General features: G+C 50.6%; 1 protein-coding gene across 4 annotated transcripts in view; it reads right to left on the reverse strand.

Moving 5' to 3' along the window:
- WDR25 (WD repeat domain 25) overlaps positions 1-27,803 on the reverse strand; it is a 138,517-nt gene that overhangs the window by 108,950 nt on the left and 1,764 nt on the right. For 2 of the 4 annotated variants that reach the window (XM_082385854.1, XM_082385855.1), the window contains exon 2: positions 25,003-25,845. In XM_082385854.1, coding sequence (XP_082241980.1) covers positions 25,003-25,809 — 807 coding nt within the window. In that variant the 5' untranslated portion in view covers positions 25,810-25,845. Of the gene's footprint in view, positions 1-25,002; positions 25,850-27,803 lie in introns of all 4 variants that reach the window. The other 2 variants (XM_082385852.1, XM_082385853.1) reach the window with 1 other exon arrangement.

The raw sequence follows: 27,803 nt of genomic DNA on the forward strand, positions 1-27,803 counted from the left end.
TACATTATCACAGGACCCTCAGAAGAGGTCTCCCCAGGGGGGTTTCCCTCCAACTGCATACACACCCGTACACGAACTCTCCACGGCTCCCACTTCTTATACGAAACACTCGAGATCCAGCCACATGCCCCACAAAGCCCCGACCCCCCACTACAGGCCACTACCATGTCCACGGCTCCCCACCCCAGACCCCTCCTCACCATCTGATGTGCAGGCATCTGTGCTCTGCGCCCAAGGGCCTTCAGCCTGCAGTCTCTCTCCCACCTCAACCACCTCCCGACCCCCAGGCCCACCTCACCTGTCCCCTCCCGCCCCCATCAGGACGGGCTCTCTTCCTCGTTGCTCCCCGACACACGGTTTACGCCAGCCAAGGGTCCTTCCTACAGCCCACATTATTATAATTGTCTGGACATTCACCAGACACCATGAGTGCTCAGGGGAGGGCCTGGCACATCTCTGTCCCCACTCCAATCTCTGGCACCCAGACTCAACCTAGCAATACTGGGCATCGGGGCCTGTTTGGTCACCAAAGTGTGAAACTGTGGTCCCCACTCTTAATAACGTTTATGCTTCAGGGGACAGCTGCCTCCAAAGACTCCAGAAAGGACATAGCCAGAGCTCCCAGAGCACAGGTGGCCTGGAAGGTTTCTCTGATTTGCATGTAATAAGCAGCCATCAGTAGCAGCTGCCCTGGGAATGCACCAGCTTCCAACAGGGCACCCTGAAGGAGGAATCGAGGGAGCCCACGACAGCCAGCCAGGAGGCCAGCCTCGCTGATTGAAGCCAAGCTGACTCTCCAATCTCCATCTCACCTGAGCTGGGAAGGTGAAGAGCGCTTGGAATTAAAAGCTTTTCCTCACTGCCTCCTGGACTATGAGAGGTACGTGGGCCTGAGAGTAAACAGGGGGCTTATTCATGTCAAAGGAGAACAAGCACCCCCCAAAATGGGAGCACATCAATAAGAATCTGAAAGCAACTTTGCAGGAACATAGGACGCAATGCAAATTAAATGTCTGAGCACTGCATATATATCAGTATATATAGACCTAACCTCTGAGAAACTCTTTGGTTACTATTACGACGTTAACTGCAGGGTCTGCCCGCCATCGATCTTCTTCCCCTGCAAGGACTTCAGCAAACTTTGTCTTCTGCGCTTAACTCACTCCACTCCCAAACTGCAGCCACCATCATGCTGAATCCACACAACGCACGCCTTGGGGCTTCCCTAACAAGTTGGGCTCATCACAGGTCCCCACCTTTGGTCCTGCTCGGTGGCCCTCTGCCCAGGCAGCAATTCTGAGTCACAATGAGGAAAAAAGAAGGGAATGGAGAAAGGAGGGGACCCATCTACAGATGTAATGCCGAGTCTTTAAATCATGTTTCACATCTGCCCAGCTGCCCTGAGCCTGCCCCTTCTTTCTCTATCCCCACGGTGTGCCATTCATTCACTCACGACATCAATGCCTAGCCAGCGCCCACTCTGTGCAAAGCAGAGAGCACGGGAAGTGCAAACGCGGCCCCAACCGTAAAGAACCCAGTCCAAAAGGACAGGAAGATGATCAGGGGACCCAGGGCTGCGCACACACGACAGGCACAAATTCTGGAGGTGCGTGGGGTGGCGTGGGGACTAATGAAGCTGGGTGGCATGGATTCCTGCTCTGCCACTGGTAGCAGCCTGACCTTGGGCAAGCCGCCCAGGAGGAACCTGGTACCTGCTGCCACACATGCATTTCCCACTCAACTCCCAGCTCCTCACACTAAATACAGACACCACCAGCTTAAGTCTCAATTTCTTCAAATGCAAAATGAAGACAGAACACCTAAAAGTGGCTCCTGAGAAAGCGGGGCCGGTCCACATGAAGATCCACGCGCACGGTGAACAGTCAACAGCTGCTGCTTTCACTGCTCTTATTACGTCACTGAATTGTCCCACACCCCCTCCTGGGTGTATGACGACCAGGACACACACTTGCCCTGTGCTCCTCCAGCGAGCCCACTCCATCAGTACTCAGCAGCCCAAGCGGCCTCCAAAGCCAGTCACTCCAGGTCTCAGTGCTGGCACACACCTATCGATGTGAGAACGAGGACTTCAGACTTCCCTTCTCCGTCCTTTGCTTTGAACTTGGGCCCCACACGTCTTGATTGAGCTGGAGCCTCAAAGCCTTGGGAGAAGCCAAACATGTGACTTACTCAGCATGCGAGGGTGGAAAGAACACAGGCTTTGGAAGTAAACAGTCGTGGAGCCCAGTCCCAACTCCTCCACCTGCTAGCAGCAAGCTCCTAGGCCCTCTGAGCCCTGGGGCCCTTGACTGTAGGATGGGCAGACCATCAACATCTCAGAGGTTTGGGGAGGATTGATCCTGTGTGTGATGCCAAGCACTGAGCTGGGAACATGGTGGGATCTCAGCCAATGGGACTTATCATCCCACCAAAATTCAATCTCACCTGGAGTTCTGGCGATACCAGATGCAGCCCATGGTAAAGTCTGCACCAGCATGGGCCCCTTCTCCTCAAGACACTTCATCAGGCAAAGGCAGAAACCAGGCCAACGGGAATTAACTTAATGCTCCGTCTGGCAGTGCTTCCCTAGGTCCATCATCCATTCTATTCCCTGGGAGCTGCCAGCCAAGCAAACTGGAATATTGATCGCCGCGATCATCTCGATGGAAGTCTGAGGGCCAAGCACTTTATGTGCGTTTCAATTAGAAGAGTAGGCTGGCCATTCTAATTCCACTTCATTCCAGCCAGCTTCACCCTGGGCAACAAATGGGCTCCGAAAAAGTTGAGTTAATCAGCAATCTATTAATGGAATCACACCTCCACAATGATTTTACATTATCATTTCAAAATGATGCATATTCATTCTCCATCTTGAATTTTAAGCACAGGGAAGGAACCAGGAGTTACCATGGCTGCGCGAAGCTCCGGGCACCACTCAGGGCTGCCATCTTGCTGACTGTGCAAAGCAGCCCTGCAGGTGGAGTGGTACTAGCCTCACTTCTCAAGACACGGGAGAGAGAGGCCAAGGGCCTTCCCTAGGCCCCAGGTGGACCCGCCGCTCAAGGACAAGTCCGCAAGCTTCTTCCAGGAGTCCCACTGACCCCAATAATTCCGAAGGCTTCTGCCTCCAGCTCACTCTCTCAATATTTGGCCATAAGTGCTTTGGTTGGAAAGGCAGCTAGGTCCTTCTAATTCGACTGAGCCCAAGTCAGTTTGCGGTTGGGCTGGCTACTCCCCAAGATTCAGAGATGAGTGAGGAGTGGCTCTTCCAGACCCAGGACAGGGGACCTGGGGGCATGAGGGCAGAGAGGAGGAGACCCATTTTTCTCTGTACATCCTTTGTCTCCTTTGATTTCTTTTAATAGCCTATTTTTTTTCAAGTTATTTAAACTAAAAAAATTAAAAACAGTTCACTCATTTCTTTTGAATTTTATAGCAAATTCATGTATTTCTACTCTCTTAAAAATAAGTTTTCTAATGACATACATAAAAATGGTTTCTTCCTCCTGAGGAAGCTTACAGTCAAATAGGGGAGATGAGATTCGATCTACAGGAAAAATTTCATTCACCCCAACAGCCATTTATTGGGCTCCTGTGTTATGGAGGCCCTGAGCTCGGCCAGACAGGTCACAAATGCAGTGAAACTCAGCTGTCAGTTCCTCCGAGAGGGAAGGACCTGCACAGTGCTGCTGCCTCGGTTTCATCCCCGTGGCATTTTATTTCACGGTGGTCACAAGGTGTTAGTAACTTCCCTGCTCGCTTAATGACTTCCTCTGGAGGTTGCGTGCAGAGAAAACCGATTCAGCGTCGGGAAAGCTCATTTCAGCGACTCTGCAGGAAGAGCTGGGGTGACACCTGTAATCCTCTCATTACCTCATTTAGCTAAAGTTAGTTTGCAGATCACAAAACCACTTAAAAGGGCCCTGGAGATCCGTCGAACCTTCCTGTTCTCCCAATAAGAAACCAAAGCCAGAGCTGGCCTGACTTCTCAGGGTCTCAGCTGGTAAACGCAGACCCACACGTGGACTCCCGGCCCTGACAGCCGGCTCACCGCTCTCCCCACCCCCATGGCTCACCTGTCTTGTCCCCGTCCACAGTAATAACTGCACAAAGAAATGAGTCACTTGCTCACCCAGATCATGCCTGTAAAATCAGAAGGTTGTTTTTTTAGGAAAAAGTAATAACAAAGGCAGGGGGGGTGTCTTAAATAAAGCCTGTCCTTCCTGACATGATGGATGGAAAGCTTTTGGGCGTGAGATGGAATGGTGTGTGATTATACCAAGCTAATAATGGCTGTCACATGTCAGGAGAGCAGATGTCACTACCTTTTGACAGAGGGCACTTGGGAAGAAGAAGTTACAAAGAGAAAGCTTTCCCTTTACTTTCTGAGGGGTAGAATAATAATTCACCTGAATTGTCAAGACTTGTTCAGGGTGGCATATGTGTAATACAGGAAGGTTCCAGAGCTCCCGTGCCATCACAGGCATTCATGGCAGCAGCAGTAATCACTGGGTTTTAAAAGCCCCACACGATTGAGCACGAGTCCTTTCCAGCACTTACTACTCCTTCCCCAGCACCTACTAATGCCAGTCAGACCCCAGAAAGGTGCACCAAGGAGAGTGAGCTAGAGCCCCTCCCAGGAGTCATGCTAAAATGACACCCCGAGGGAATTCCCTGGCAGTCCACGGTCCAGCAGTTAGGCCTTGGCACTTTCACTGCCGTAGACTTGAATTTGATCCCTGGTTGGGGAACTAAGATCTCACAAGCTGCACGGTGCAGCCAAAAGTAAATAAATAAGATGACACCCCAAAATCCAGGGAGAAAATGGCAAGCGCCAGCACACAGAGGATGAGCTGAACTAAGAGGGCAGAGCGCAGCTGGGGAAGGAGGAGAGAGGCCGGGGCGTGAGTTACGGGCAATTCACCATCCGCAGTTTCTTGTCCTCGCCAGGACTTTTCAATTCCTCCATATGAACATGTTTTTCTTTTAGAATCAGAAACAAAGTGAAAAGCCAAAGAAATAAAAAACTGTAAACAAACAAAAAAAAATTTTAACGGACCACAAGAGCCTACTGGTCCAAAGCTATGAGGAGAAAGAAATGATCAATTCCAGCAGGGGGTGAGGAAAGCCATCCAGCAGAGAGGGAACTCGTGGCAGCCCAGGAAGGCAAGGACCTGCCTCGTGAAGAACTGGGGATGCAGGGACGTGGGCCCTGGGGTCACTTCTGCCAGGGCAGAGAAGCGTAAGACGCTGCGGGGGGGAGAGGTGTCTTGCCCCCATAACACCTAGGATCCGTGGGCAGGACTGGTCTGAGACACCCTGAAGCAACCAGAGAAAGCCATAAGCAAGGAAATGCTTAATTGGGCCGTGCAAGGGGGGGGATCCACGCGGGCCCGAGGCCACCGAGGAGGCCGTGCAGATGCTCAGAGGAGAAGGGACTGTGGGAGAGAGGGAGGGGGGCCCCGCCCCGGGACGGAGGCCCCGCCCCGCCCCGCCAGGGGCCCCGCCCCCACCCCCGCCCCGGGAACGGGAGCAGCCGCCGATGCGCCCCAGAGGCCCAGAGGAAATATTATTGCAAGACAAAAACTGAATTATGAAATCCGCAAGCAATAATTAGTTTAAATTACTACTTCTACTTGAATAATTAAACACGCTTATTTTCACTCACTGATGTTTTATTCATTACCATACATCTTTCCTGAAAGTTGTTTTTAACGTGAATATTCTTTTATTTGCAAAGATCCCACAGAGATTTACTATGCTAATTTCAATCCTTTCTTCTAAAATAAAAACAACAATAACAAAAACACTCCAGATTATCATCCATTAGTGACTGCTGTGTGGGGCCCATTATCAACTTAAGTCATAGTAACTGGCTGGAAATACTGTGGGTTGTGATAAAGTTATTCACACACCAAAGCTTCCTTCCTTTAAAATTCACCGCTGAAAGGACGATATTTAAATAAGTCCGAAATGACTATGGAAACAAAAAGACCCGAGTGCAGGAAGACCACTTAGGCACCGACGGGAAGAGCCTTTTGCTTTTTATCACGCCCTCTATTAATGAAAATGTTTTTGCATTTCCACAAATAATGTTTGGATTTTATAAGTCTTATTTTTACACCCTGGAGCTAAGATACCCATAAGCACAGTAATAAAGGCTTAAGGTTTTTATTAAGTAAAGTTACCTTTGGGAATAAGTACTAACTTAAATATAATCCATGAACTAACTCTTCCCTGCTGGGCTATTAGCTGGTATTGGCTGAATGGCAAAACTCCAAATCTGAGCTAATGCCAACAAGCTGGGCCTAAGTCAGGCCCTGAACAAACAGAAAGGAGCAACGTTGCCACCACTATAAACCAGCTCCACGAAGGCCCAGAAGCCAGTAGCCCTCTGAGGGGACCACAAAGCCTACTTAATGTGCAGGCATGCGGGCTGTTCCGCAGAACTGACAACAGCTGGACTCAATGGATTACTATGACAAACATCAAGGAATGCAACTCTGCAGTAAAGTGTGTGTGTGTGTGTGTGTGTGTGTGTGTGTGCACGCGCGCACATGCTCTTGCGTGCACATGCACGCACACACACGTACCCCAGCTCTGTTACTCAAGTACGGGCTTCTCCAGAGGAGCAGCACCTGTCTTGGAACTGGCAAGTCCTCACTGAACATTTGTTGAGTGAAACTAAGTATCTGAAGATTTTTTTAAGGCCCCAACTATATTTCTCTTTCCCCCAACCTCCTTTAAAAGCAATCAGTCACCCATCCCAAGAATGCGACCAAGGTGCAGCACCCACCTCCCAAGTGGAATGTAAGTTACTCTCTGAACCTGGCAGCCCCACTGCCTTTCCCCTGGTGTTTTCCCTCCGTTAATATAAGTAAACTCCAATGAGTATTTTTCACACGGGTTGCAACCAGTCTTCTGGAGCCACGGGAAAGTGGATTACTCAAAAATTTGAAGTTGCCAAATCAAAAATGACCATCTACTGAACAGATTTATGAGCCGTGGCACCAGTTTGGCCTTTGGAAAATGAAGGGACTCTGAAGGCCACAGGCCGGGGCTCAGCTGATTCCAGGACGCAACATCATCTGCGTCATCATCGTTAGAAGCATCCGGAAAGCAGAGCAGAGCTTCTGCTGGGCTTCTGTTTCTGTGGCAACAGCTTCACTGGCCTGTCACAGAAAGGAATGGAAGGAGGAAACTGGAGGGGGAGAGGGAGAAGAGGCAAGGGGGGGTGGAAAGGAGGAAGAGCTAAGAAGAGGGCAAACGGGGACAGGACGTGGTGGAAGGCGGGGGAAAGTACAGAAAAAGACAGCGAAGGAAAGGATGCGGGAACGTGGGGAGGGGCGTGAGAGAAGGAAGGGCAGGGAGGGGAGGAAATATCAGAAGCTGGGGCTTCAGTCAGGCCAAATCACCTACAGATGTGCTTCTATCTGTCCGCAAAGAATGTTCTAGTTTCAGTCATTAAATGTAACGCATTTCAACTCTCAGTTAGTGCCTCAAGACACGCTCAATTATCTGATAAACCCCAGGAAAGCTGTGTAAAAACGTCAATGCAGTGAGAGGTCTAACTCCAAACCCTCACTAATGTCAACATCCGCCCAAAGGTCTGGCTGGGTTAAATCCAGAAGGAAAAAAGAAAAGGCCCCGGGAGACCTGTTATCACTAACCTACAACCATTAGGACAGGGGCCCACTGGTGCCTGATAAGCGAGCGTGCTCGCTGAGCCGCATTAACGGGCAAACCTGCTGGTCCTGCTCGTGATTCCACAAGGAAACAGGTCTTGAAAACCAAGAAGTGTCCAGCTTGAGCTTGGCTGTAGGGCTCTGACAGGGGACACCAGCCAGGGACTGGGGGACAGGGAGTGGGGGGCCTCAGTGCAAGGAGCTCAGAATAAGTGGCCAGGACAAGATTCAGTCCACTACCTGTCCCTCCAGCCCCCCCTCAATAGCGGATAATTAACAAATAAAAATAACAAGCGCTCTAAATGCAACATGGGATCCTGGCTTGGATCCTGAAAGAGAAAAGGACATTAAGGGAAAAACTGGTGAAATCCCAACAAAGTCTATAGTTTAGTTAACGGAATTATACGGATGTTAACATCTTGGTTTTGACAAACGCCCCACGGTAAGCTGGGGACGGGTATACAGGAACTCTCTGGATTACAACTCTTCTATAAATCTAAGATTATTTTTAAAGTTTCCAAAGAAAAACGAGGTCTGTTTAAAAACAAGACTCCTGTTTTTCTCACACTGATTTATTTTTTTCATATAAAACCAATGCCCTTGATAGGGTTTAACTATCATAAAGCTCTACTGGAAGGCTGGCTGAAATACTACAGTGAAAGCTGTACTCCTGCAGCAAAAGTGAATTATTGAACTCGGAACGTGCTAGCAGTGTCCCTGCGCTTTGGACCTGGGATATAAGGAGTGACGTGTCTCCGTGCATCAAGGAGCAAGGGTTCCGTCTGACAGAAATAGAACAGCTTTGAAGAGCCTGCCTTTACAACCTCTTCACACTCCACACTCCGGATTCCCTGCCTCCTGAGCCTTCTCCAGAGAACCTCGCTCCCCTCGCTTTATGGGTCCAACCCACCAGCCCTGCCTAATCTGCACGCTCCTCCACACCTTCCAGCCTTCGCACAGTCTATTCCTTCTGCCCGAATGCTCTTCCCTCCCTTTGCTGCTGAACAACGTCTACCCGTCCTCTAAGACCCCCTGTGACTCTTGCTGAAACTGTGCCCCCAGGGCTATCCTTTGTGCCCCATGCCATCTTATCCTCCACCCGCCAGAGCAGTTATGATGCACTAGAAGTATACGTCCACCTGTTTCTTTCTCCCGAAGAGGCCAGGAGTCTATCAAGGAAGGGCGAGATGCTCTATTCATCTCTGCATCCCACTCCCATCCCCAGCACCCAAGTGTTGGAACAGATACTCAATGAATGAAAGCCTAGGAGTCAAGAACATGGGCAATTCTTTTAAAAGAGAAAATACCAGTATACAACCTTCCATCTTCTGTTAAAGGGTCAAAAAGGTTCTATTTGTAAGAAGTGAAGGAAGCAAGCCCTTTTAAGAGAAACAGATTTTTGTTACAGAATGATGGGTCCATTTCCACAGACAACACGAGTCCCGCACAAGTATCCTCTTCTGACCGGAGAGCTGAAAAGCTTTTCAAAGGTTTTGGTTTCCTTGACAACAGCATTGCTGGAGACAAGCAGGGAAATAATTAAAAAGTATGTTCTCTTTGCTTCGAACTCCTTAAGTGTTTATAGGCAATGATGAGCAGGCCAGGCTCAGTGTGCACGGCGTCAGTACGGACGGGCCGAGGACACGCAGGGGCACCCCGTCCTGCCACCCCCTCCAGCGGGGCCCCCTCTGAACCCGGGGGCCTGGGTGAGGACCTGCCCAGGACCACATTCATCAAGGGAATCACAGCCCACACAGGTCTGATTCGCAACAACTGCGCTTGCCAAGTGCCAGGTCTCGGGCCGCGTTTAATCCTCACAACGGTCCGCTGAGTCGGGTACGTATTCTTAGCGCCATTTGGCAGGAGAGAAACTGAGGTGCAGAAAAGTGAGGAGCAGCCCAGGCCACTCGGCCCAGGGGCCCCGGGGAGAGCGCACGAGCTCCTCAGGCTGACTCTACACAACCGCCCCCAGCCCCCGCTCTGACCCTCAGATCTCATCGCAGGGCAGCCAAGGCCCTGGAATAAAATGCCTGTGCCCAAGCCCCGCCGTCCTGCCAGCCCACGTCCCCACTCGGGACCGCTTGCTGTGGCTACGCCCAGGCAGCAAGCCTGGGCATCCCTGCGCCCCGGCCCCGGGGCCGCGAGGACACACACAGCCATGCCAGCCCGCCCTACGGCGGCGCTCAGCCCTGAACTTGATTTACGTGCCTCCTTCTCCATTCGGGGTGGCTTTTCGTGGTGTGTTTTGTTTTAACAGCTTTACTGTATTCGTGTCTTTTATAGTAAGCCTCCTCAAATCTTTTCTCGATTTATGATTTATAAACAAATAATAAATAAACAAACATACAAGCTGCAAGCGTCGGCCCAAGCCCATTACCTGAGAGTGTACAGGCAAACATTTCAACAGATGGGGATCATTGCTTTGATTTAGTGTCCAGCTATGATCTTCGAAGCCCTTTCCAAAGCCCAGCCACCTCTGCAGGGATGCTTCCTGCACGGATTGGAGGTGGGGGACGGCGTCAAGGCGTGTGGACAAGACCAGCCCCAAGAGCCTCCGTGCCCCTGAGGTCCAAGGAGCCCCACAAAAGTGCGGCAGACCGAGTAGGTGTTATTCATTCATTCCCAAATGTTTTTTCAGCACCTACTATGTGCTCAGCTCACCTCCCAGAAGGGAAGATACAACAAGGGAAGAAAATAAACTCCCTGCCATCATGGAATTGCTATTAGAGTTCTTCTCATTTCACAGATGAACTAGTTAAGACTCACGAAGATTAAGGGCCTCGCCAACACACACATGACTACTTTCTGGAGTTCCCAAGCAGGAAGGGGACAGGGAACAACCCCAAAATGCAAAAGCAGAAAGAGGGGAGATCAAATACCAGCTCTGTGTGCTTAGGAGCTACACATCCTTCAGTGCCCCTCTCTGCTCCTCAGTTTTCTCATCTGTAAAATGGACATAAGGATGCTGCTAATGATGGTGCCAGCTTACATTAGGGAGCGCCTGCTGTATGCTCGCCAAAGAGTTTTCCATGAGCTTTCTTGTTTAATCGTCAGATGACTGAGATGGATGCTATGATTACCCCTGCTTTATTGATGGAGAAGCTGAGGTCCCAAGAGTTATGTAACTTAACCAAAGCTGCACAGTTAGAAAGCGCGGGGGCCAGGGTTGAGCACACACCCTCACCCACCACGGTGAGACTCGAGCTCGGCTGACTGCCCTGTGCCGCAGCTGGGGGTAAATGAGATGCAAAAGCCCAGTGCGGAGGCTGACCCAACACAGCAAGGAGCAGCTGGCCTCATGCCACTGACTGTCCAGGCCTAGAGCCCACAAGAACCCCCGCCTGGCTCCCCTCGGTGGGCCCCAGCACTGCCTTCGCCCGCCCTCCCTGGCCCCCGTACAGCGTGGCCATCAGCACAGCGCAGGGCCATTCCCGTCACCCAGCCAGCTGCCCACCGCCTCATCCTCTAAGACCCGGCTCAACCTTCCCCTTCCCTGAAGCCTGGCTGGTCCTCTGCCCCTGTCCCCAACAGAGCCACCCCACTCCCCTTGTCTTCCCATCCCCAACACAGGTGGCCCCTGGAGGGCCTGTCACACTGTCAGTCTGTTTGGATGCCTGTCCCCCATTAGCTTTCTTGCCAGCAAGGGTGTCCGATCCCCTCTGAGCCTGTCCAGAGCCAGCATTTAATCAATGGCTGGACCAGTGGATGCTCTATCAAAGGAAGCGCTTGGGGAAGCAGGTCTCCTGATACAGACTCTGAGGGGCAACTCATGCACTCTGGCACCTGGTGCCCCTCTGGGGCCCTCGCCGCTCACACCACAGACAGAGCCTAAAACAAGGCCCGAGCAACTCACTGGCCATACAACAGCGAGTCCGGAAGGCCCGGCTCACACGTCCCACGTCTACACCCCAATGACCAGCGGCCGACGTCATGCCGCTGAGCCGGAAAATAGGCAGGCGCATCCCAAGCAGCCCAGGTGCCTGGAGAGGCTGCTGGCGTCAATGGGCGCCCGCCAGATTATTCGTTCAACAAATCAAGGCAACTGGAGGCAAACCGGACTGCAAGCCTCCTGTGCTTAGGAACGCGGCTTAGCAGGCAATTACAGAATAAACCCTGGCTTGAAGTTCTCGATAATACCTTCCATTTGTAAGAGTTTAGAGTTTACAAAGTGGGTTCACACATCTAACCTCATCTGATCCTTACAGCCCTGTGAGGTAATTATTTCACAGATGAGAACACGGAAGCCCAGACAAATCAGGGGAGGACTCGCTACCTCATTCTGAACACGTGCGGGCCAGGGCTGCCTCGTGTCAAGACCATGCTTGGGGCTGGCCGTGGGCAACAGAGCCACTGTTCCAGAAGGGGCCTTGGAGCCTCGACACACACCTGCACCCACCTCCCTGCCCACTGGCAACGTGGGCGCCAGCCTGCCCTGAACCCTTCCATCCTCAGCCCTTTTCAGAGGAATCCGCTCCCCATGGTGACCAGTTCTGAGTGCTGGAAGGTTCTCCCTCACCTGTGCTGACTCTGTCCCCTGCAATTTCCACCTTTAGTCCTGCTCCTGCCCTAGGAGCAAATCAGAGTACGCCTCGTTCCTCTTCCCCACCAAGGCCCTGCCAGCACCTGGGGACAGCCACATGCTCCCCGCCTGTCCCCTCCACCTGGCTAAGAGCATCACGACGAGACTCCCAGGAGCCAGGACATTTCAGAACACACTTGAACGAGAGCAAAAGAACATGAAATGAAACCAGGATGAAAACAAACAACTTTTCTAACCAAAGGTTACAATGAAAATGAGTTTTAATTTGTGTTTTTGTACCTTTCAAAATAACACTTCAGCTAGTTCAGGAAGAGACCACTTCTGTTTATAAAAGCTCTTGAGTTTTCCCTCCAGTTGCCAGGGCTTGTGTAAACACACTGTGAGCAGGGAGAGAGAAATTGCTACTTGTGAAACTTTTAATGCTAGCATGTATGTGAATTAGAATCCTAAACTCAGCAGGTTAAAAATGTTCTGAAAGCAATTTTGGTGTTAGTCTAAATAATTATAGATCACATTCACTTAGATAAGAGCCTTTGCCCCCTTGGGGCTCCAAGGGAAAATTCTAAGCATGATAGTTAAGCAAAATAGTTGGTTATTACACAGGATTTGTGGTGGCAGTGCAAATTGGTATAATCCTTTTGGAAAGCAATCTGACAGGAGATGTATCTGGACCCATGAAAATGTGCAACCCTTTGACCCAGCAGTCCACTTCTGGGAATCAATCTGAAAGAAATAATCCAACAGAAAAGGTTTCATGCATGAAGATAACCACTTCAGCATTATCTATAATAGCAAAAATTAGCAACCACCTAAGTGTCCAAGGACAGCTAAGTAAATTACAGTTAATCAACTCGATAGAGCATCATGGAACCAGTGGAAATTGACGGTCCTCCAAAGACGCAGAGGCAGCCGGTAGCGCTGCGGCAAGAGAGGCTGGGAGAGAATGTTAAGTGGGAAAAGCAGGCTGCGAAACTGTGCGCGCACCCTGTGAGAAACACAAGCCCATATGGACCAGAAATTGATGGGAGGGTGTTAAAAGGATAATCATAATTTTAGTGTATGTTGGAATTGGGAGATCTTCCCCCATCATTGTGTAATGCTGTTAAATCATCTTCGTAAAGGGCAAAATGGAGGGCAGGGAGGAGACGCGGGGGACCGAGGGAGGCTTGGACCCTGTAGCATCGTGTTTCGGTCACACAGTTTGGAAATCCAGCCAAACAGGAGGCGGCAGTGGCAGAGCTGGGGCTGACCTGCACACGCACCGGAGCGGGGATGTGACGCCGTTGTGAACAACACATACATGCCCCAAAATGGAATTACAGATGAGGATAAAACCGCAGTTCTCAAACCCTCTGGTCCCTCTGACACTCTCTGAAGTTAGGCAGGACTCCAGAGAGCTGCTGTTTGTGTGAGTTTTAATCCCTCCACATTTAGCATATTAAAAATTAAAACCGAGGACATTTTAAAATATTTACTAATTTATGTAAAAGTAACAATAATAAACTCATTCCACGTTAACATACATAACGTATTTCTTATTGAAAAATAACTGTTTTCCAAGGCAAAAAAAAAGAGTGAGAAAGCACTGTTTACATTTTTGCCATCTCTTTAATGGCTGGCTTAATACAAGACAGCTGTGTTCTCATAGCTGCTTCTGTATTTAATCAATGGCAACAGCACACATCCCGTAGCCTCTGGAAAACTCCACGTACACTCATGAGAGAATGAGAGTGAAAAGGCAAGGAACTTCTAGGTGTTATTATGAAAATAATTTTCACCCCATAGACCCCATGAGAGGGTCTCGAGGACCCCTAGGGGTTTGCAGACACACTGAAAACCACTGCAATAAATTACAGCATTAAAAACTGCTGCTGTAGTGGGGAGGGGGCGATTTAAAATTATATGTATAGTTGGAACTCAACAAATTGGAATTTTTTTGAAGAGTGGATGGAAATATACTAAAAAGTCTGCAGTCATTGCCTCTGGGTGGAAAGACGCTGGGCAATTTCTTTCTTTATGCCTTGCTGTTTTTTCCATAGTGTATGTGTATTTCTTTTATGGTCAAAAACAACATTTCTTTTTGAAGGAATGGCTTGGGTAGCCGTGGTGTATCCGTGCCCGATGGAAGCAGCCGATGGGAAGAAGGTCGTTTTAAATCATTAGTAGCCAGCATCCGTGTGGGGAGCACCACCAAGCGTGGCCGCTCCCGGTACACCCATCGATCGCTGGCACCCGGAGCACATCCATCACGGCACTCACGGCCTGTCCAGACCCACAGAAAGCCGGCGAGAGATGATGAGAATTGAAACTGGCTCCAGCTAATCACTTCTAGATGAAGGTCAAATATAGGTGACTATTTATCAGCACCCGGGATGGGGGAGGACATGCTCTAAAGCCAGGGGACAATTACAAAGGGGAAGGTCCACAGACTTGACCACAAAAAATGTTAGGTTTTCTCTGCAAAAAGTAAAATAAAATAATGAAATACCAAACTCAAACACCACATGGCAGGGGGTGGGGAGGGGCGATTATTTTGACAGGTCAATAGCGTCAGTATGTAAATTGCTCTGGTAAGAGAAACACCAAGACTACAGGAGATTAATGGGCAAGAACCACCACCACAAACACTCCTTCAGCCTTAACGAGGTGCCAGGCTCGGTTCTAAAAGAGCCGCACATAAATGAACTCATTTGGTTCTCAAACAAGATACCATTAGATTAGCAAACGTTTAAAAAAGTAATAATTCGGGGCTTCCCTGGTGGCGCAGTGGTTGAGAACCTGCCTGCCAATGCAGGGGACACGGGTTCGAGCCCTGGTCTGGGAAGATCCCACATGCAGCGGAGCAACTAGGCCCGTGAGCCGCAATTACTGAGCCTGCGCGTCTGGAGCCTGTGCTCTGCAACAAGAGAGGCCGCGATAGTGAGAGGCCCGTGCACCGCGATGAAGAGTGGCCCCCAATTGCTGCAACAAGAGAAAGCCCTCGCACAGAAACGAAAACCCAACACAGCCATAAATAAATAAATAAATAAATAAATAAAGTAATAAAGTAATAATTCTAGCGCTGTCGAGGATGAGGAGACACGATCACAGTCGTAAATGATGCTGTGTGCCATAAACAGAATTGGGAGATTGGGAATGACATATATACGCTACCATGTGTAAAACAGATAGCTAGTGGGAACCTGCTGTATAGCACAGGGAGCTCAGCTTGGTGCTCTGTGGGGACCTAGATGGGTGGGATTGGGGAGGAGGGGTTGGAGGGAGGTCCAAGAGGGAGGGGATATATGTATACATATAGCTGATTCATTTCACTGTACAGCAGAAACTAACACAATATTGTAAAGCAACTATACCCCAATTAAAAGGAAAAAAAGAAAGAATGAAGTAGACCTGGGCACTGAGAGGGAAAGATGTGCACCACACGTGAGTGAAAAAACCAGCTGGACGACAGCACAGAGAGTGAAGTTTGCATACTAAACAAAGACCCCAGCCCTCTTTCCCACTCAGATGCCAGAATGCAGGCAGCAGGACTGAGTGCACCCCAGGGAGTGGAAGGTTCCTCTCTGGGAAACTAACTAGGCTGAGAGAAAATAATCAGAGATGTTCACATTTGGGGGTCCAGCTTACCTCCTCACTCTGTAACAACGTCACTGTGGACAAGCCACACACACACACACACACACGCACGCACACACACACAGAGCCTATGGTCACATCAGCTTTTTCGCGTCTCCCTCCTCAATCAGAATGAGCAGCAGAAAATCTCTAACGTGAAACACAGACACCAAAACAAAAAGACAAAAGGAGCTGAAAAGAGACAGAAACATTTCAGAAAACATGGGAAAACTTTCAAAGAACTCAGAGAGCTAAGAAAAGACCTTGTAAATATGCAATAAAAATAATACACTATAAATAGCTTTTAAAAGGAACATTCAGAAAATAAGAAACAGCTCTTGAAATGTAAAAATATGATAGAACTGAATACTTTTCTGAATATATGTTATACTTCAGTAGAAAAGTTTAAGCATAGGACATCAGAAATAACAAAATCCCAGGAAAAAAGGATTGAAAGATAAAGGAGGAAATTCCCCAGAAAAATAAAACAGAAAGGCAAAGCAACAGAAAACTAGATAAGAAAAATTAGAAGCTCAATCCAGGGACACGCAGATCATCTAACTAATCAGTCCCAGAGTCAACGCCCTTGACCGGCAATAGACGGGGGGTGTTGCCCATCTCCCTGTGGCCCCCGTTCCCTGGGAGGGGCCGAGGTCCCCACACCTCACTCCTCGTGAGGAAAGACAGCCCTGGACCGGCTCCAAGACCCCTGGCAAAGCAGAGCTACAGCCGCCCCGGTGCTAGGTTTCCAAAGCCCTCCTGCCCCTCCTCCGTTTCATTCTGGGTCACAGTATCTTGTGAGGGGGGCTGAAGCATGCTCTCTTTTTTCTTGTCGAGTAAAGAAACTTCAGGAAGTTTGCCAAAGGGAAGCTATGTGAAGGCAGGCTTCCAGAGATGCTGGGCTGACACCGCGGCCTCACTCAACTGCTCTGGCCCCTGCATCCTCCTCCACCCCCCCAGTTCGTGGGGTCTTTGCTAGAGCCGTGTCCATCTGGGAGAGACGCCAGACTACAAACAGCAGAAGCCGGGAGAAAAGGCTAAGAAGTTGGAGAGATTTACCCACTCCTTCTTTTAAGGGATAAAAATACTCGCAGTTGGGAGAGGAAATGACCACCGTGAAATTTTTTAATGCTGGTTACAAAAATAAAGTACGTAGGGTATGATTAAAATCAGTTGATGCACATGGGAAAAAAGAATGGAAGGAAACGCTCCTTGCAAAATGTTCATAGTCTGTATGTTTGAGTGGAGGGTCTATGGTTACATCTTTAATTTTCTGCCTTTTTTTTAAAAAAAAGAAGGACAAAGCCATCACTGGGCACTAGAGAGGGGCCTTTAAGAGTCTTCTGTGTCCAAGTTTTAAAAGCAGCAAGAAGTAATTTACTAGACTGTCTCAACTCCTAAGTGTGCCAATTTTGCAATCTGCATTTTTCAATTACATTAAAAGCATTTTCCCAAATTGCTCTATTCTTCCCTTAATGACACAGGATGAGACTGGATGAGGCCGGTTCCTGGAGAACAGAGTCTGCACCTTCACACTGCACTGTTTTCTCCCTATCAGCATCTGGCACTGGGGACACTGAACTGTTTAAGTTAAACCGAATGAAGTTTTCAAAAGACAGAAAGAAAACACAGCTTGGGTTCTGCCACACTTTCCTCTCTTATCCCTCTTTCAACCAAGGGTTTTTCCTGTAAGTCACAAGCTTACAAGGCCCTTCTGGCAAGCAAGGGAGAAGTGGGAAATGTCTCATTTGTTGGCCTCAGAAACGTCGCAGCTTTCATATGGGGGAGAGGAGTGTCAAAACTTCACTTCCCACCAGGAGAAGGTTCCAACCCAGGATCTCACAGCTCCTCCCGGAGGCTTGACAGCCCTGCTGTCGACCAGCCTAAAGCCCTCACTCCCCGGTCTGTTACAATTCAGATGATCATGAACTTTCCCTGGAAGGAAAACCCTCAAAGGATGGGAACGGAGAGGAGCAAACATAGGGTGCAGAGAGGGAAGCAGCCGAACACTTCCTACACCTGACCTCCCTGCGTGCCCTTGGGCAAGTGTCTTCCCCTCTCTGGGCTTCTGTCAAATGCAGATGGAACCAGATGATCTCTGCGTGCACACACATGCGCGCACACACACACGCGCGCGCGCACCCACACACCACCCATTCTCTCCTCGCCTTCACCTAATTACCCTCGATGCACTGTTAATCATTCACTCCCCAAATACCAAACGCCCACCACCACAACCCAACCCTCCTCCCCAGCTGTGCGGCTCTCATTTCCAATAGATTTGCCTCGTGCTTGGAATAAATTGCCAATCATCTGCATAATGCTCCACGACTCCTCACTCTACACATCACATCATTTCTCAATCTCATTTTGTAAAATCCATCAAGAATAATTCTTTCAAAACTGAAATAAACCCTCACTCTGGCACTTGAATCCATAAATTCCTTGTCTTTGAATCTGAGACATATTACTTTCTACAAAGCACATCTAAGATACCCTAACATAATCTGATACGCTAACATTGATAAATCAACGGGATCCTGTAATACATAAAAATGCAAATCCAAACCACCACGGAAATCACCTCATCTCCTGATGCCGCTTACAAGAACCACAAGGCTTTGAAGCTGGGCAGTGCTTGGGCACCACCCAGGTGAGGGGATATGCTTTTCCATCCTTTATTCTCAGAGGCAGAGGAGTAGAATGGGTCTTCTAGCTTTTGTTGCCCAGGCTCTGGAGCCTGACAGCCAGTTGCCTCTACCGTTTACCAGCTGTGTCACCGTGGACAAATCCCTTAACCCTCTGTGCCTCGATTTCCTCATCTGTAAAATGGGAATAATAACAGCACTTGCCTTGTACGCCTGTTATGAAGATGAGATGGGGTGTTTTAGGGGTGTGCCTAGCAGGTGGTGGGCGCTCCGGGATGGTTGGCTCTCCCCGTCCTCTCATCTGTATCACAGGCAGAGGTCACAGTCTCCAGGACAACGTACATAAGAAGGGGACCCGAGGCCCACCTGGTGGCACACCTGCCCTACAGGGCACTGACTCTCCTGGGTCTCTTCAGGTGTGAAATCACTGCCCCCAGCACTATCAGAGGCCCAGACACAAAAACACTCTGAAAACTGGCAAACGTTGCCGGGGCCATTCTCTTCCATCACACTTGAACACGATCAGTTTGGAGACATGGACCCAGTCCTCCCATATAAACTTCCAAGCGCACAGTGCATGAAAACGGAGCGGGTAAATGGCTTGGTACAGACAATCTCAAAAACTTTCTAAATTTTAAAAGTATCCATCTCAGGAACAGCAACATTGAAACTCTTGAAAAATATATAGCTATAGACATATTATGAAAAGATTCACAAGAACAAGAGTTACATGAAGTCGGAGGATTCTGGGTGACTTGTCTTTCATCCAGTTGTTTTTAATTAATAGATCCAGATGCAGGGGAGTCGGGAACCTGTTTCTTCAGCCCCTCCCACTGCTAGGCACTGGGCTGCATCTTCTCATTTCTTTTCCACAGCAACAACCCTAACAGGTAGCCATTATCCCCATTTTACTAGTAAGAAAAATGTGGGATCAGAGAGGCTAGGTGATTTTCCCAAAGTCACACAGCTACCAAGCAGCAGATATGAAATGGCAACCCAGGAGTCTCATATAACAATGGCACTGACGGAGGTTGGCCAATCTAATCAGGTTCTACTCACCACACACAAAGGCTTTAGCTAAAGCTTGGGTTCAAATCAAAGCGCTCCTTAACTGCATTAAAGCAGCAAAAAGACATTTATGTACAGCCATGTTCACTGCAGTACTGACTATTTGAAAAACAAAAGCAGGAAACAATAGGACACAACATGGAAATGACCAAGCAAAGTTTGGAATCTGAGAGAGTGAGAAAAATATGTTTGGGGAAAGTTTTTAATGAGGTAGAAAAATGCCCCTTACAAACAGTACAAAAGATGGGGGTGGGGAAGCGCACAATCAAAACCGCACACGCTCTGCAGCGCTAGACCAATTCTGTAAACGTAAACGTAGAGGGATGCGCTGGTCCTGACCAGGGGAGGTCCCTGTGTTAATGAGCTGCTGGCTCGGGGTGAGGATTGTCAGTGATTTCTGTTTTCTCCTTCATTCTTCGAGTTTTCTGCATCTTCAAAGTCGGTCCCTGGCAGCAAGAAACATGCCGTATGCCTCTGGGAGGCTTCTCGGTGCCTGGCAGAGGGCTCTGCACGGGGCTGACAATCAGGGCTGCCCGTGTTTGGCCAAAGCAGGATACGTTTCGTTTGTGCTTTTTCCTTCAAAAAGGGCCTCAAAGTCTGAATTCTACCTTTACGTGGAATGGGTATTCAAGCATGTTGAGCCAAGTGAAGACACGGGGAAATGAAAAGAGTGTACAGGAGGGTATTCGTGCTGGGATTACAACTACGGGAACAGATGCACGGTACTGACAGGGCCAGCGAGGGACGGGCAGGAAAGAAAACAGAGCATCGATGCGGAATTATGAGTCATTGTTTTGTTTTACTTAATTTCTCTAGCTGTAAATTTTTCAAAACTAATATAACCATAATTTACTGCTCACAGAACATTTAGAACATATTAAAATAAGTATCTTTCTGCTGTAATGTGCCCAATTGAAATTTATGAATTCCAAAGCTGCATTTTAAGGAAATGAAGGACCTGGCACTCCACGTTCTTTAGATTAATCAGCTGGATTGTGTTGTTTTTCTCCTGATCAGAAAAGAAATCGTATTTCAGTAAATGTTACCTTGAATTAAGGATTCTTCCACGTTCTAGAAGCTTGGGTGAGCAGCTTACACTGTCTTACTGTGCCCCCTAGTGGCAAAGAGCATTTATGCACCTCAAAGACAATCCTTTCCCAAAGGCTGGAAGTAAAATCCAAAATAATTTTTTAATCTTTATTGATCACTTAACATGTACAAAACGTTGTGCCAGGTGCTATGGGGAATATAAAAGTGGATTTGGTACAGTTCCCATGCTCAAGAAGTTTAAAATCTACAAGCAGACACGGTTCCATGGCAATGCAGGTACAAAGAGATACCACCCCGTGGTTAAGGAAGGGTGAAAATTCCCAGGGAGACCAAGAGAGGGAGCACACAGTAAGTGCCTACTATGTGCCAGGAGCCACACCAGGTAATTCATAACTAGTATCATTTATTTTTCATGAAAACCCAGCAAGCTATGCATAACTACCTCTACTTTACGTAACACAGGTTGAGGCTCAGAGAAGTGAAGTAACTTGCCTGATATCACACAGCCAGTCAGCAGCAGAGGGAGGATTCAAATTGAAGTCCTGTGACCCCAGCCCCCAAGCTCTCCCCTCCTTCCTGACCAAGGGGGGGCAAGAAGGCACTCTGGTAGACTTCAACCGAAAGACAAGGGGAAGGTACCCTCCAAAGGGAGCACAGAGTGGCGGGGGCGGGGGGAGGGGCGTGCCCTGTCGCACCCACCTCTTCTACCTCATTCCCTACTCACCCAGCATCTGCTCTCCACCCAGGACTGGGCTGCAGCAAGCCAGGACTCCTGCCTGCACCCACGGTCCTGTCCCCACCCCAGACGAAGCATCCACACAATGCCTCCCAAGCACCCCTCCAGCTCCTACCAGACCACAAGGACACCCACGCAGCCAACCTTCCGACACCAGGGAGGGAAAAGCACACCATCCTGCCCAGGGCTGCCAGCTGCCCACCGGTACACACACAACCCTGAGAGCCCAGCACTTCCAAGGCCCCAGCTGAGACTTCCCTCCCCGGCTTCCAGCCCCCAGCCCCCAGCCGCTCTCCATCCATCTTCCCATCCTGGCTCCTCCAGCCCTGCCTCAAGGTCTTCACACTGAAAAGTTGCTTAACATCGATTTGCCAAATAACTCTGTCACTGAAAACTGTCAAACATCATAAAGCAGAGAGGACCCTGGCCAGACTATTTGCATCTACGGCTTGTAAACGCCCTGATTTTCGAGACACCCACAGTAAGATGATGGTCAGGAGATGCTGACTCCAGCAGCCATGACGGCGGCCACACTCTGCCCCCCACTCTGCAGCCCCACCATGAGAGACGGACAGCGCGGGGGGCAGGGCTTCCTGGAGGGTGCCAGGCCAAGCAAGGAGCCAGTGCCCGCCTCATTGCCTGCAGCACACACCACCGTCCTCGGGACAGATGGGCGACGCAGCCGTGCCAGGCCCCGCCCAGGGCAGCCCCAGGGCCAGGGGAGGCCTCAGGGAATTGCCCCAAGCAGGGTTGCTCTCCTGTAACAGAGTCCCTCTGAACGAGCAGCCGTCCCAAGGTGGACCAACTGCGCCCTCTTCTGGTCATGAGCTGTCACAGCGGGTTGGCTGCTCCCAGGCGCCCTCCGCGCGGCCTCCCCGCCTCCCCAGCTCACAGCCCGCGCGCTCATCTCTACGCGAACACCCGCTACACGGCCGAACAAACGCAACGCCCCGGGTCAGCGGCGTCACTCAGACGCTCTCTGTTCCAAAACTCTCATGGGATGCCCCTGCTCAGGAAATCTAAACTTCCTGGGCAAAAGTGACCGGAGCAGGGCCCGCAGAGCACCTCACTGAGGCCGGGTGCAGACCGGTCCCCACAGGGCTCCAGGCCCGCCCTTCCCCACCAGGAGACACAGCCCCGAGGGCGGGTGGGCAGCGCACACATCCCTCCACCCAGCTCTGCCCACAGCGACCCAGCCTGTCCTCTGAGGCCCCCGGCAAGCTTGCCTCCTCCTCAACAAAGATCGCATGTTAACGCATATGTGTGGAGCCTAGAAAAATGGTACAGATGAACCGGATTGCAGGGCAGGAATGGAGACACAGACGCAGAGAACAAACGTATGGACACCAAGGGGGGAAAGCCGCGGAGAGCAGGGCGGGGGGGGGGGGGAAATGAATGGGGAGATTGGGATGGACACGTATACACTGATGTGTATAAAATGGATGACTAATAAGAACCTGCTGTATAAAAAAATAAATAAAATTCAAAAAAAAATAGGAAGAAAAAAGGAAAAAATTTAAATACCTGCATGTTCGTGCACACACACACATACCACGCCACGTACTATACACACATACACACACATCACACACTACACACACACACACACACAAAAAGCCTGGGCTGCTGTGTCTGGCAGACGGGCCCCGCCCCCCGGGGTCCTAGGAAGGGGCTGCCCACGCCCTTCAGGTGGCCCACCTGTAACCATGCCACTCTCCACAGAACTCCACCCCACCACGGGCCCGGCGTCAGACTGGGGGCTTTAGACACAGCACCTGGGCGTGTGTCCCACCTGAGAAGCCCCGGCCGTAGGTCTCACAAGCTTGTCTCATCGAGAGGAAAGAGGCGCAGAGAGGTCAAGTGCCTTGCCCAAGATCACGAAGCTGTTGGGGATGGAGCCAGCCCTTGAGCCCAGATCATTCTAACCCCAGGGGCCAGCCAGACACTGCCCACCAGGAACTCTCCAGACAGGCTCCTGACCAAAGGGACAGGTGCAGGCTCTCGGGAGGGAGGACCGAGAAGCCCCAGGCCTGGGGGATGGGTCCAAGCACATGACAACGCACACCAGGGACGCCAGGAGCCTCCTGAGCTGACCACAGGGCCCTCGAACTCGCGGAAAAAGCAACAAAGATGTGCATGTAAACCCTGGGGCTCCAGGCTGCAGACAGGACACGACACTGTCCCCACAGAACTCCGTCAGCCTCGCAGACAAGAACACAGACACGTCATTCCAGGACTCAAACGTGCCACCTAAAATGACACTCATCGACAGAGGTCGTGTCCAAGACTTCACTGTACTTGGGCTTCCTTTCTTAGCTTCCAAAATTGCCTCCTGGGAAAAAAGTTCAAAATGAAATGTGCAAATACAGTGTCCTGGGCAGGCAGGATCCAGAACCGTGAGGAAAACAGGCGGGGAAGCCGACATCTATTGAGCACCTATGGGGCTCCTGCCTCTGCGCCAGGGGCTTTGCGAGCGTTTTCGTCACACAGTCCCATGACCCAGGTACAACCAGGCCCTTCACAGGTGAGACCCCAGACTCGGAGGGGGCGGCTTGGGCAGCCACAGCGAAGCTGCAGCCGAAGCCACGTCCCTGCAACTCCAAAGCTACTTTCTTTCCAGGAAGCTTTTGTTTGGCTCACGTGTATTTGGCACCAACTATGTACTGGGCTTTGCTAGGGGCCGAGGAGAGTGAGGAGGGGGACAGAGGACAGTCGGGGGAGGGGGGGGGGGCCTGGAGGGCAGGTTCCAGGCAGGTGTGACACACCTGTCACACTACCTACCTGTCCGCACGGGCACTGCTTACTACGAGTGTGCCTTACCTCAGGAGCTTTTAAAATAAATAACAACCAAAAAAGAGTTTCTGCGTAAACCGGAAGTCCCCAGCAGGGCATCCAAAGCCCTCCCCGCTCTGACGCTGCCCTCTTCCCCATCATGGGCGCCTCATAGCCGCCCATGCTTAGAGCCAAGAACGCCCTTCCGCCCCAGCCCACCCCCTTCACCAAGTGAAACTTCCCTCCCTTCCCTTAGAGCCTTCACCAAGCCCTCTCCAGCTGAGCTGCTGCCCTCCCCCGGGTGCCCGCAGCCCCCATGGAACCCCCTGGGGCCCCATCCTCACGGCCCCGACGCAGGCTTGTGAGCGCCTCTCCGCTAGTCCGTGGCCCCTAGCCCGCTGTGCCGGCCTGGAAGCCAGGGTCAGCTCAGCGACCTTCACACCCCCGGCGTCCAGCACAGCACCTGGTACAGAGCTAACGTCGTTCAGCACCCAGTGGGGGTCACAGTGGATGTCCCCAAGGTCCTGGGGCCTGGCCTGGGCCTTTCTTCCCCCTCTGCTCCCTCTCACTCAGCGACTTCATCCTCCGGGGGGGCGTGAGTGTGTCTGGGCGACCTCGGCACCCCCAGGAGGGGGCAGGACTAGCCTCCTCTGGTGGCCTGGGCAAGGCCGCCTCGGGGGAGGGGGGCGGCAATGGGACAGAATGCACCAGCCGTCCAGGTGGGCCACTGAAAACCCTCTCCCAAAGGCAACAACGAGAACTCCAGAAATGCCCAAAAAGAAGCGCTCAGCCTGTAACCAGGCCCGACCTCACCGTTTTGAAGAACAAAACAGCCCAGCAGTTTATTCCTAAGAGCAACTGAAAAGAGCAATTTCACTCAAGTCTTACCTTGAAGGTTTTATCCATAGAAGTTGAGAGAAGCATGTGGCTCCTGGAAGAGACTGGACACCACTGAATGTTGTTGACGGGGCCCCGGTGGCCTCTCAGATGGAAGAGTACCTTCCTGGGAATCTTGGTTTCCTTATACTGACTGTCCAAATACGGCTGAATAAACTCGGACACTTGGGGCGCCACACAGAGAGGGGCTGGGGCGTGCCGGGCACAGGGACCCTGGGGCTCCATGTCTTTACTCTTGCCCGTTTCCGTGCTTAATGCCTGCCACTGTCTTAGTCTTTTCGGGGTATAGGGCACAACACCGTGCGCACACCGCTGCCTCGGAAGAGAGCTGCCGTTCTCACCTGGGGCTTCAGATCCAGTTCGGGCACAGAAAGATGGCTCAGGGGAGCCAGAAGTTCCCCAGGAGAGTTTCACCTGCTTCAGGCGGCCAGCTGCCAGGGGCACGTGGCCAGCTGGAGCATGGCTGCTCCACAGGGAAGGACGAACAGGCTGGCTGGTGGGGAAGGTGACCTCAGGCTCTGTCCTGGGCCACTGCAGCCTCTGGTTGGGGCAAGATCCTGAGTCACTGCTCCAGAGCCGAGCCAGAGGGAGACGACAGCCGGCTGCGTCTTCACAAGAGCCATGCCTTGTGGGCACTGCTCCCCCGTCCTTCGCATCCAGGACTTCCGAGGCAAAATCCCGCCCAGGAGGTCTCACGGCATCGGAAGCGTCTTTCATCTGGCCGGCAGGATTAAAACTGCCCGCAGGCTCAGTCTCAGCCTCTGAGTCCGAGTCATCATAAGCCACCAGGGAAGCCATTGAAGACACAGTTTCTCCTTGTCCGTCAAGGGCAAACTACCTAAGGCCAAACAAAGTGTCAGAAGATGTGCATGGCAGAATGTTTCCTACCTCGTGCCAAAAGCAAACACGCCACAGAACAAATGCAAGACTGAAAAACCCATAAGAGTAAACACATTAAAAATGAGGCCTTGGGACTTCCCTGGGGGTCCAGTGGTTAAGACTCCGTGCTCCCACTGCAGGGGGCGCGGGTTCGATCCCTGGTCGGGGATCCCCCCACATGCTGTGCGGCACGGCCAAAAAAAAAAAAAAAAAAAATTTAACAACAACAAAATAGTAAGACCTATACAAAGAAAACTAAAAATGTAAAGACATAAAAGAGGACCTGACTAAATGGGAGACAGGATGCCTGGACAGAAAGACTCATGGTTTTAAAGAGGCCTTTTGGAAGGGCGATTTGGGCAGGATCTATTGTAAATTTAAACACACATAGCTTTTACTGCCACAACACACTTTAGAACTCTGTCCTACACAAACACTAGCACGTGTTTGCAAAGATAGGTGTACAGAGAGCCTGCAGCACTGTTTATGAGCAACAAACAAGAAGAGCATACACTCATCAACGCGAATGAGGTTAGTTCTGAAAATACTGAAATGCAAAGATGACCAGGACCCACCACGTGCTAAAAGCACGCTGCCCTCACCTTTGTCCTCCCCCTATGCTCCAGTCCTTCCTTTTATTCTCTCTGCCTAGAACGCTCTTCCCCAGATATCCCATCTCAACTACAAGCCAGTCGGAGAGATAGACCAGCAACACAAGGTGGAGAGGTGCCTGAGGCATGGGTCCACCCCATTCCAAGGGTGTGATCCAAATCCTCAAGTTTCACTCCAAACACACAGACTCACACAACAGTCCATTTCCCCTTTCTAAAAAACTCTTCCTGGAATTCTGAACCATCATACACAATCAGTTGTAGCCAACTAGTTTCTACAAAGAAGTACCTCCTCCCGGAATTCAATTCTGTGCAGTTAACGTGAAGCAGGTAATCAGGAGGAAAACAACGATGCTGCACACATCCAGGACAGCAGAGGGCGTGGTGGAGCAGCACTGAGAGCTCAGGCAACGGGCAACTTCTGGGAAAGCCTGCGTCCCCTACCTTAATAAACCATCCTGAGCTCCTCTTCCCACACGTGGGGTCAGGTGAGACCTGAAGATTCCCTGGGGGTCCTCGGTTACGCCATTCCACCCACGTCTTCCCCTGGGCAGTGGGTTTCATGTCCCCTGGAATCAACCACCCCACCCCTTCCATGCCTTTCCCATAAAGGGTACCAAACAAGTTATGTCATCATTCAAAAAATGTCTGTTGCCTGCCTCCTCCAAAAATCCCACCCCCACCTGTAGCCCAATCCAGGCAGGTAACACCTTCCACACACAGAGCCATTATCTAAATAAAACTTCCACAACAAGCCAGCCCATCTCAAACGGAACTAATATAATATAATGGACTAATTATAAACTAAGGGAAGGGTGCACTGCGAAGGATTTGGCATTTCTTTTCTCTCACTACTTAGTCTGGTCCTGCATTCCGATCAGACACCGCATCTGTCTCAATTCCTATGCACAGGACCGCCCACCACAGCATTCCATCCTGCCAAAGGGAACCCACCAGGTTCCCATCACAAAGGCTCCTGTCTGCAGCCACTGGGATGGATTCCTACCCACCCAGTTGTCCACAGTTGTCGAATCACAGGAGAGGCCAATGACCAGAACTAAAGATGAGGTCTACAGCAAAAGATCAGAGAGTAGTGGGGTTGGGGCCCATGAGCCCCGCTTCCTACAAGGCAAGGCAGCAAGGACTGAATGAATGCAGGCAGGTGGACGATAGGGCTCCCTATCTGCTTCACGTACATTTCATTCAGTCATTCAACAAACACTGACGGGGCACGGGCTACTAGCCAAGCCCCACACGAGGCACCAGGAACGCCAGGGCAAATGAGACAGTCGACGATGCCCT

The sequence above is a fragment of the Balaenoptera borealis genome, assembly GCF_965194805.1.
Source record: "Balaenoptera borealis genome assembly, chromosome: 3".
Classification (NCBI taxonomy): Eukaryota; Metazoa; Chordata; class Mammalia; order Artiodactyla; family Balaenopteridae; genus Balaenoptera; species Balaenoptera borealis.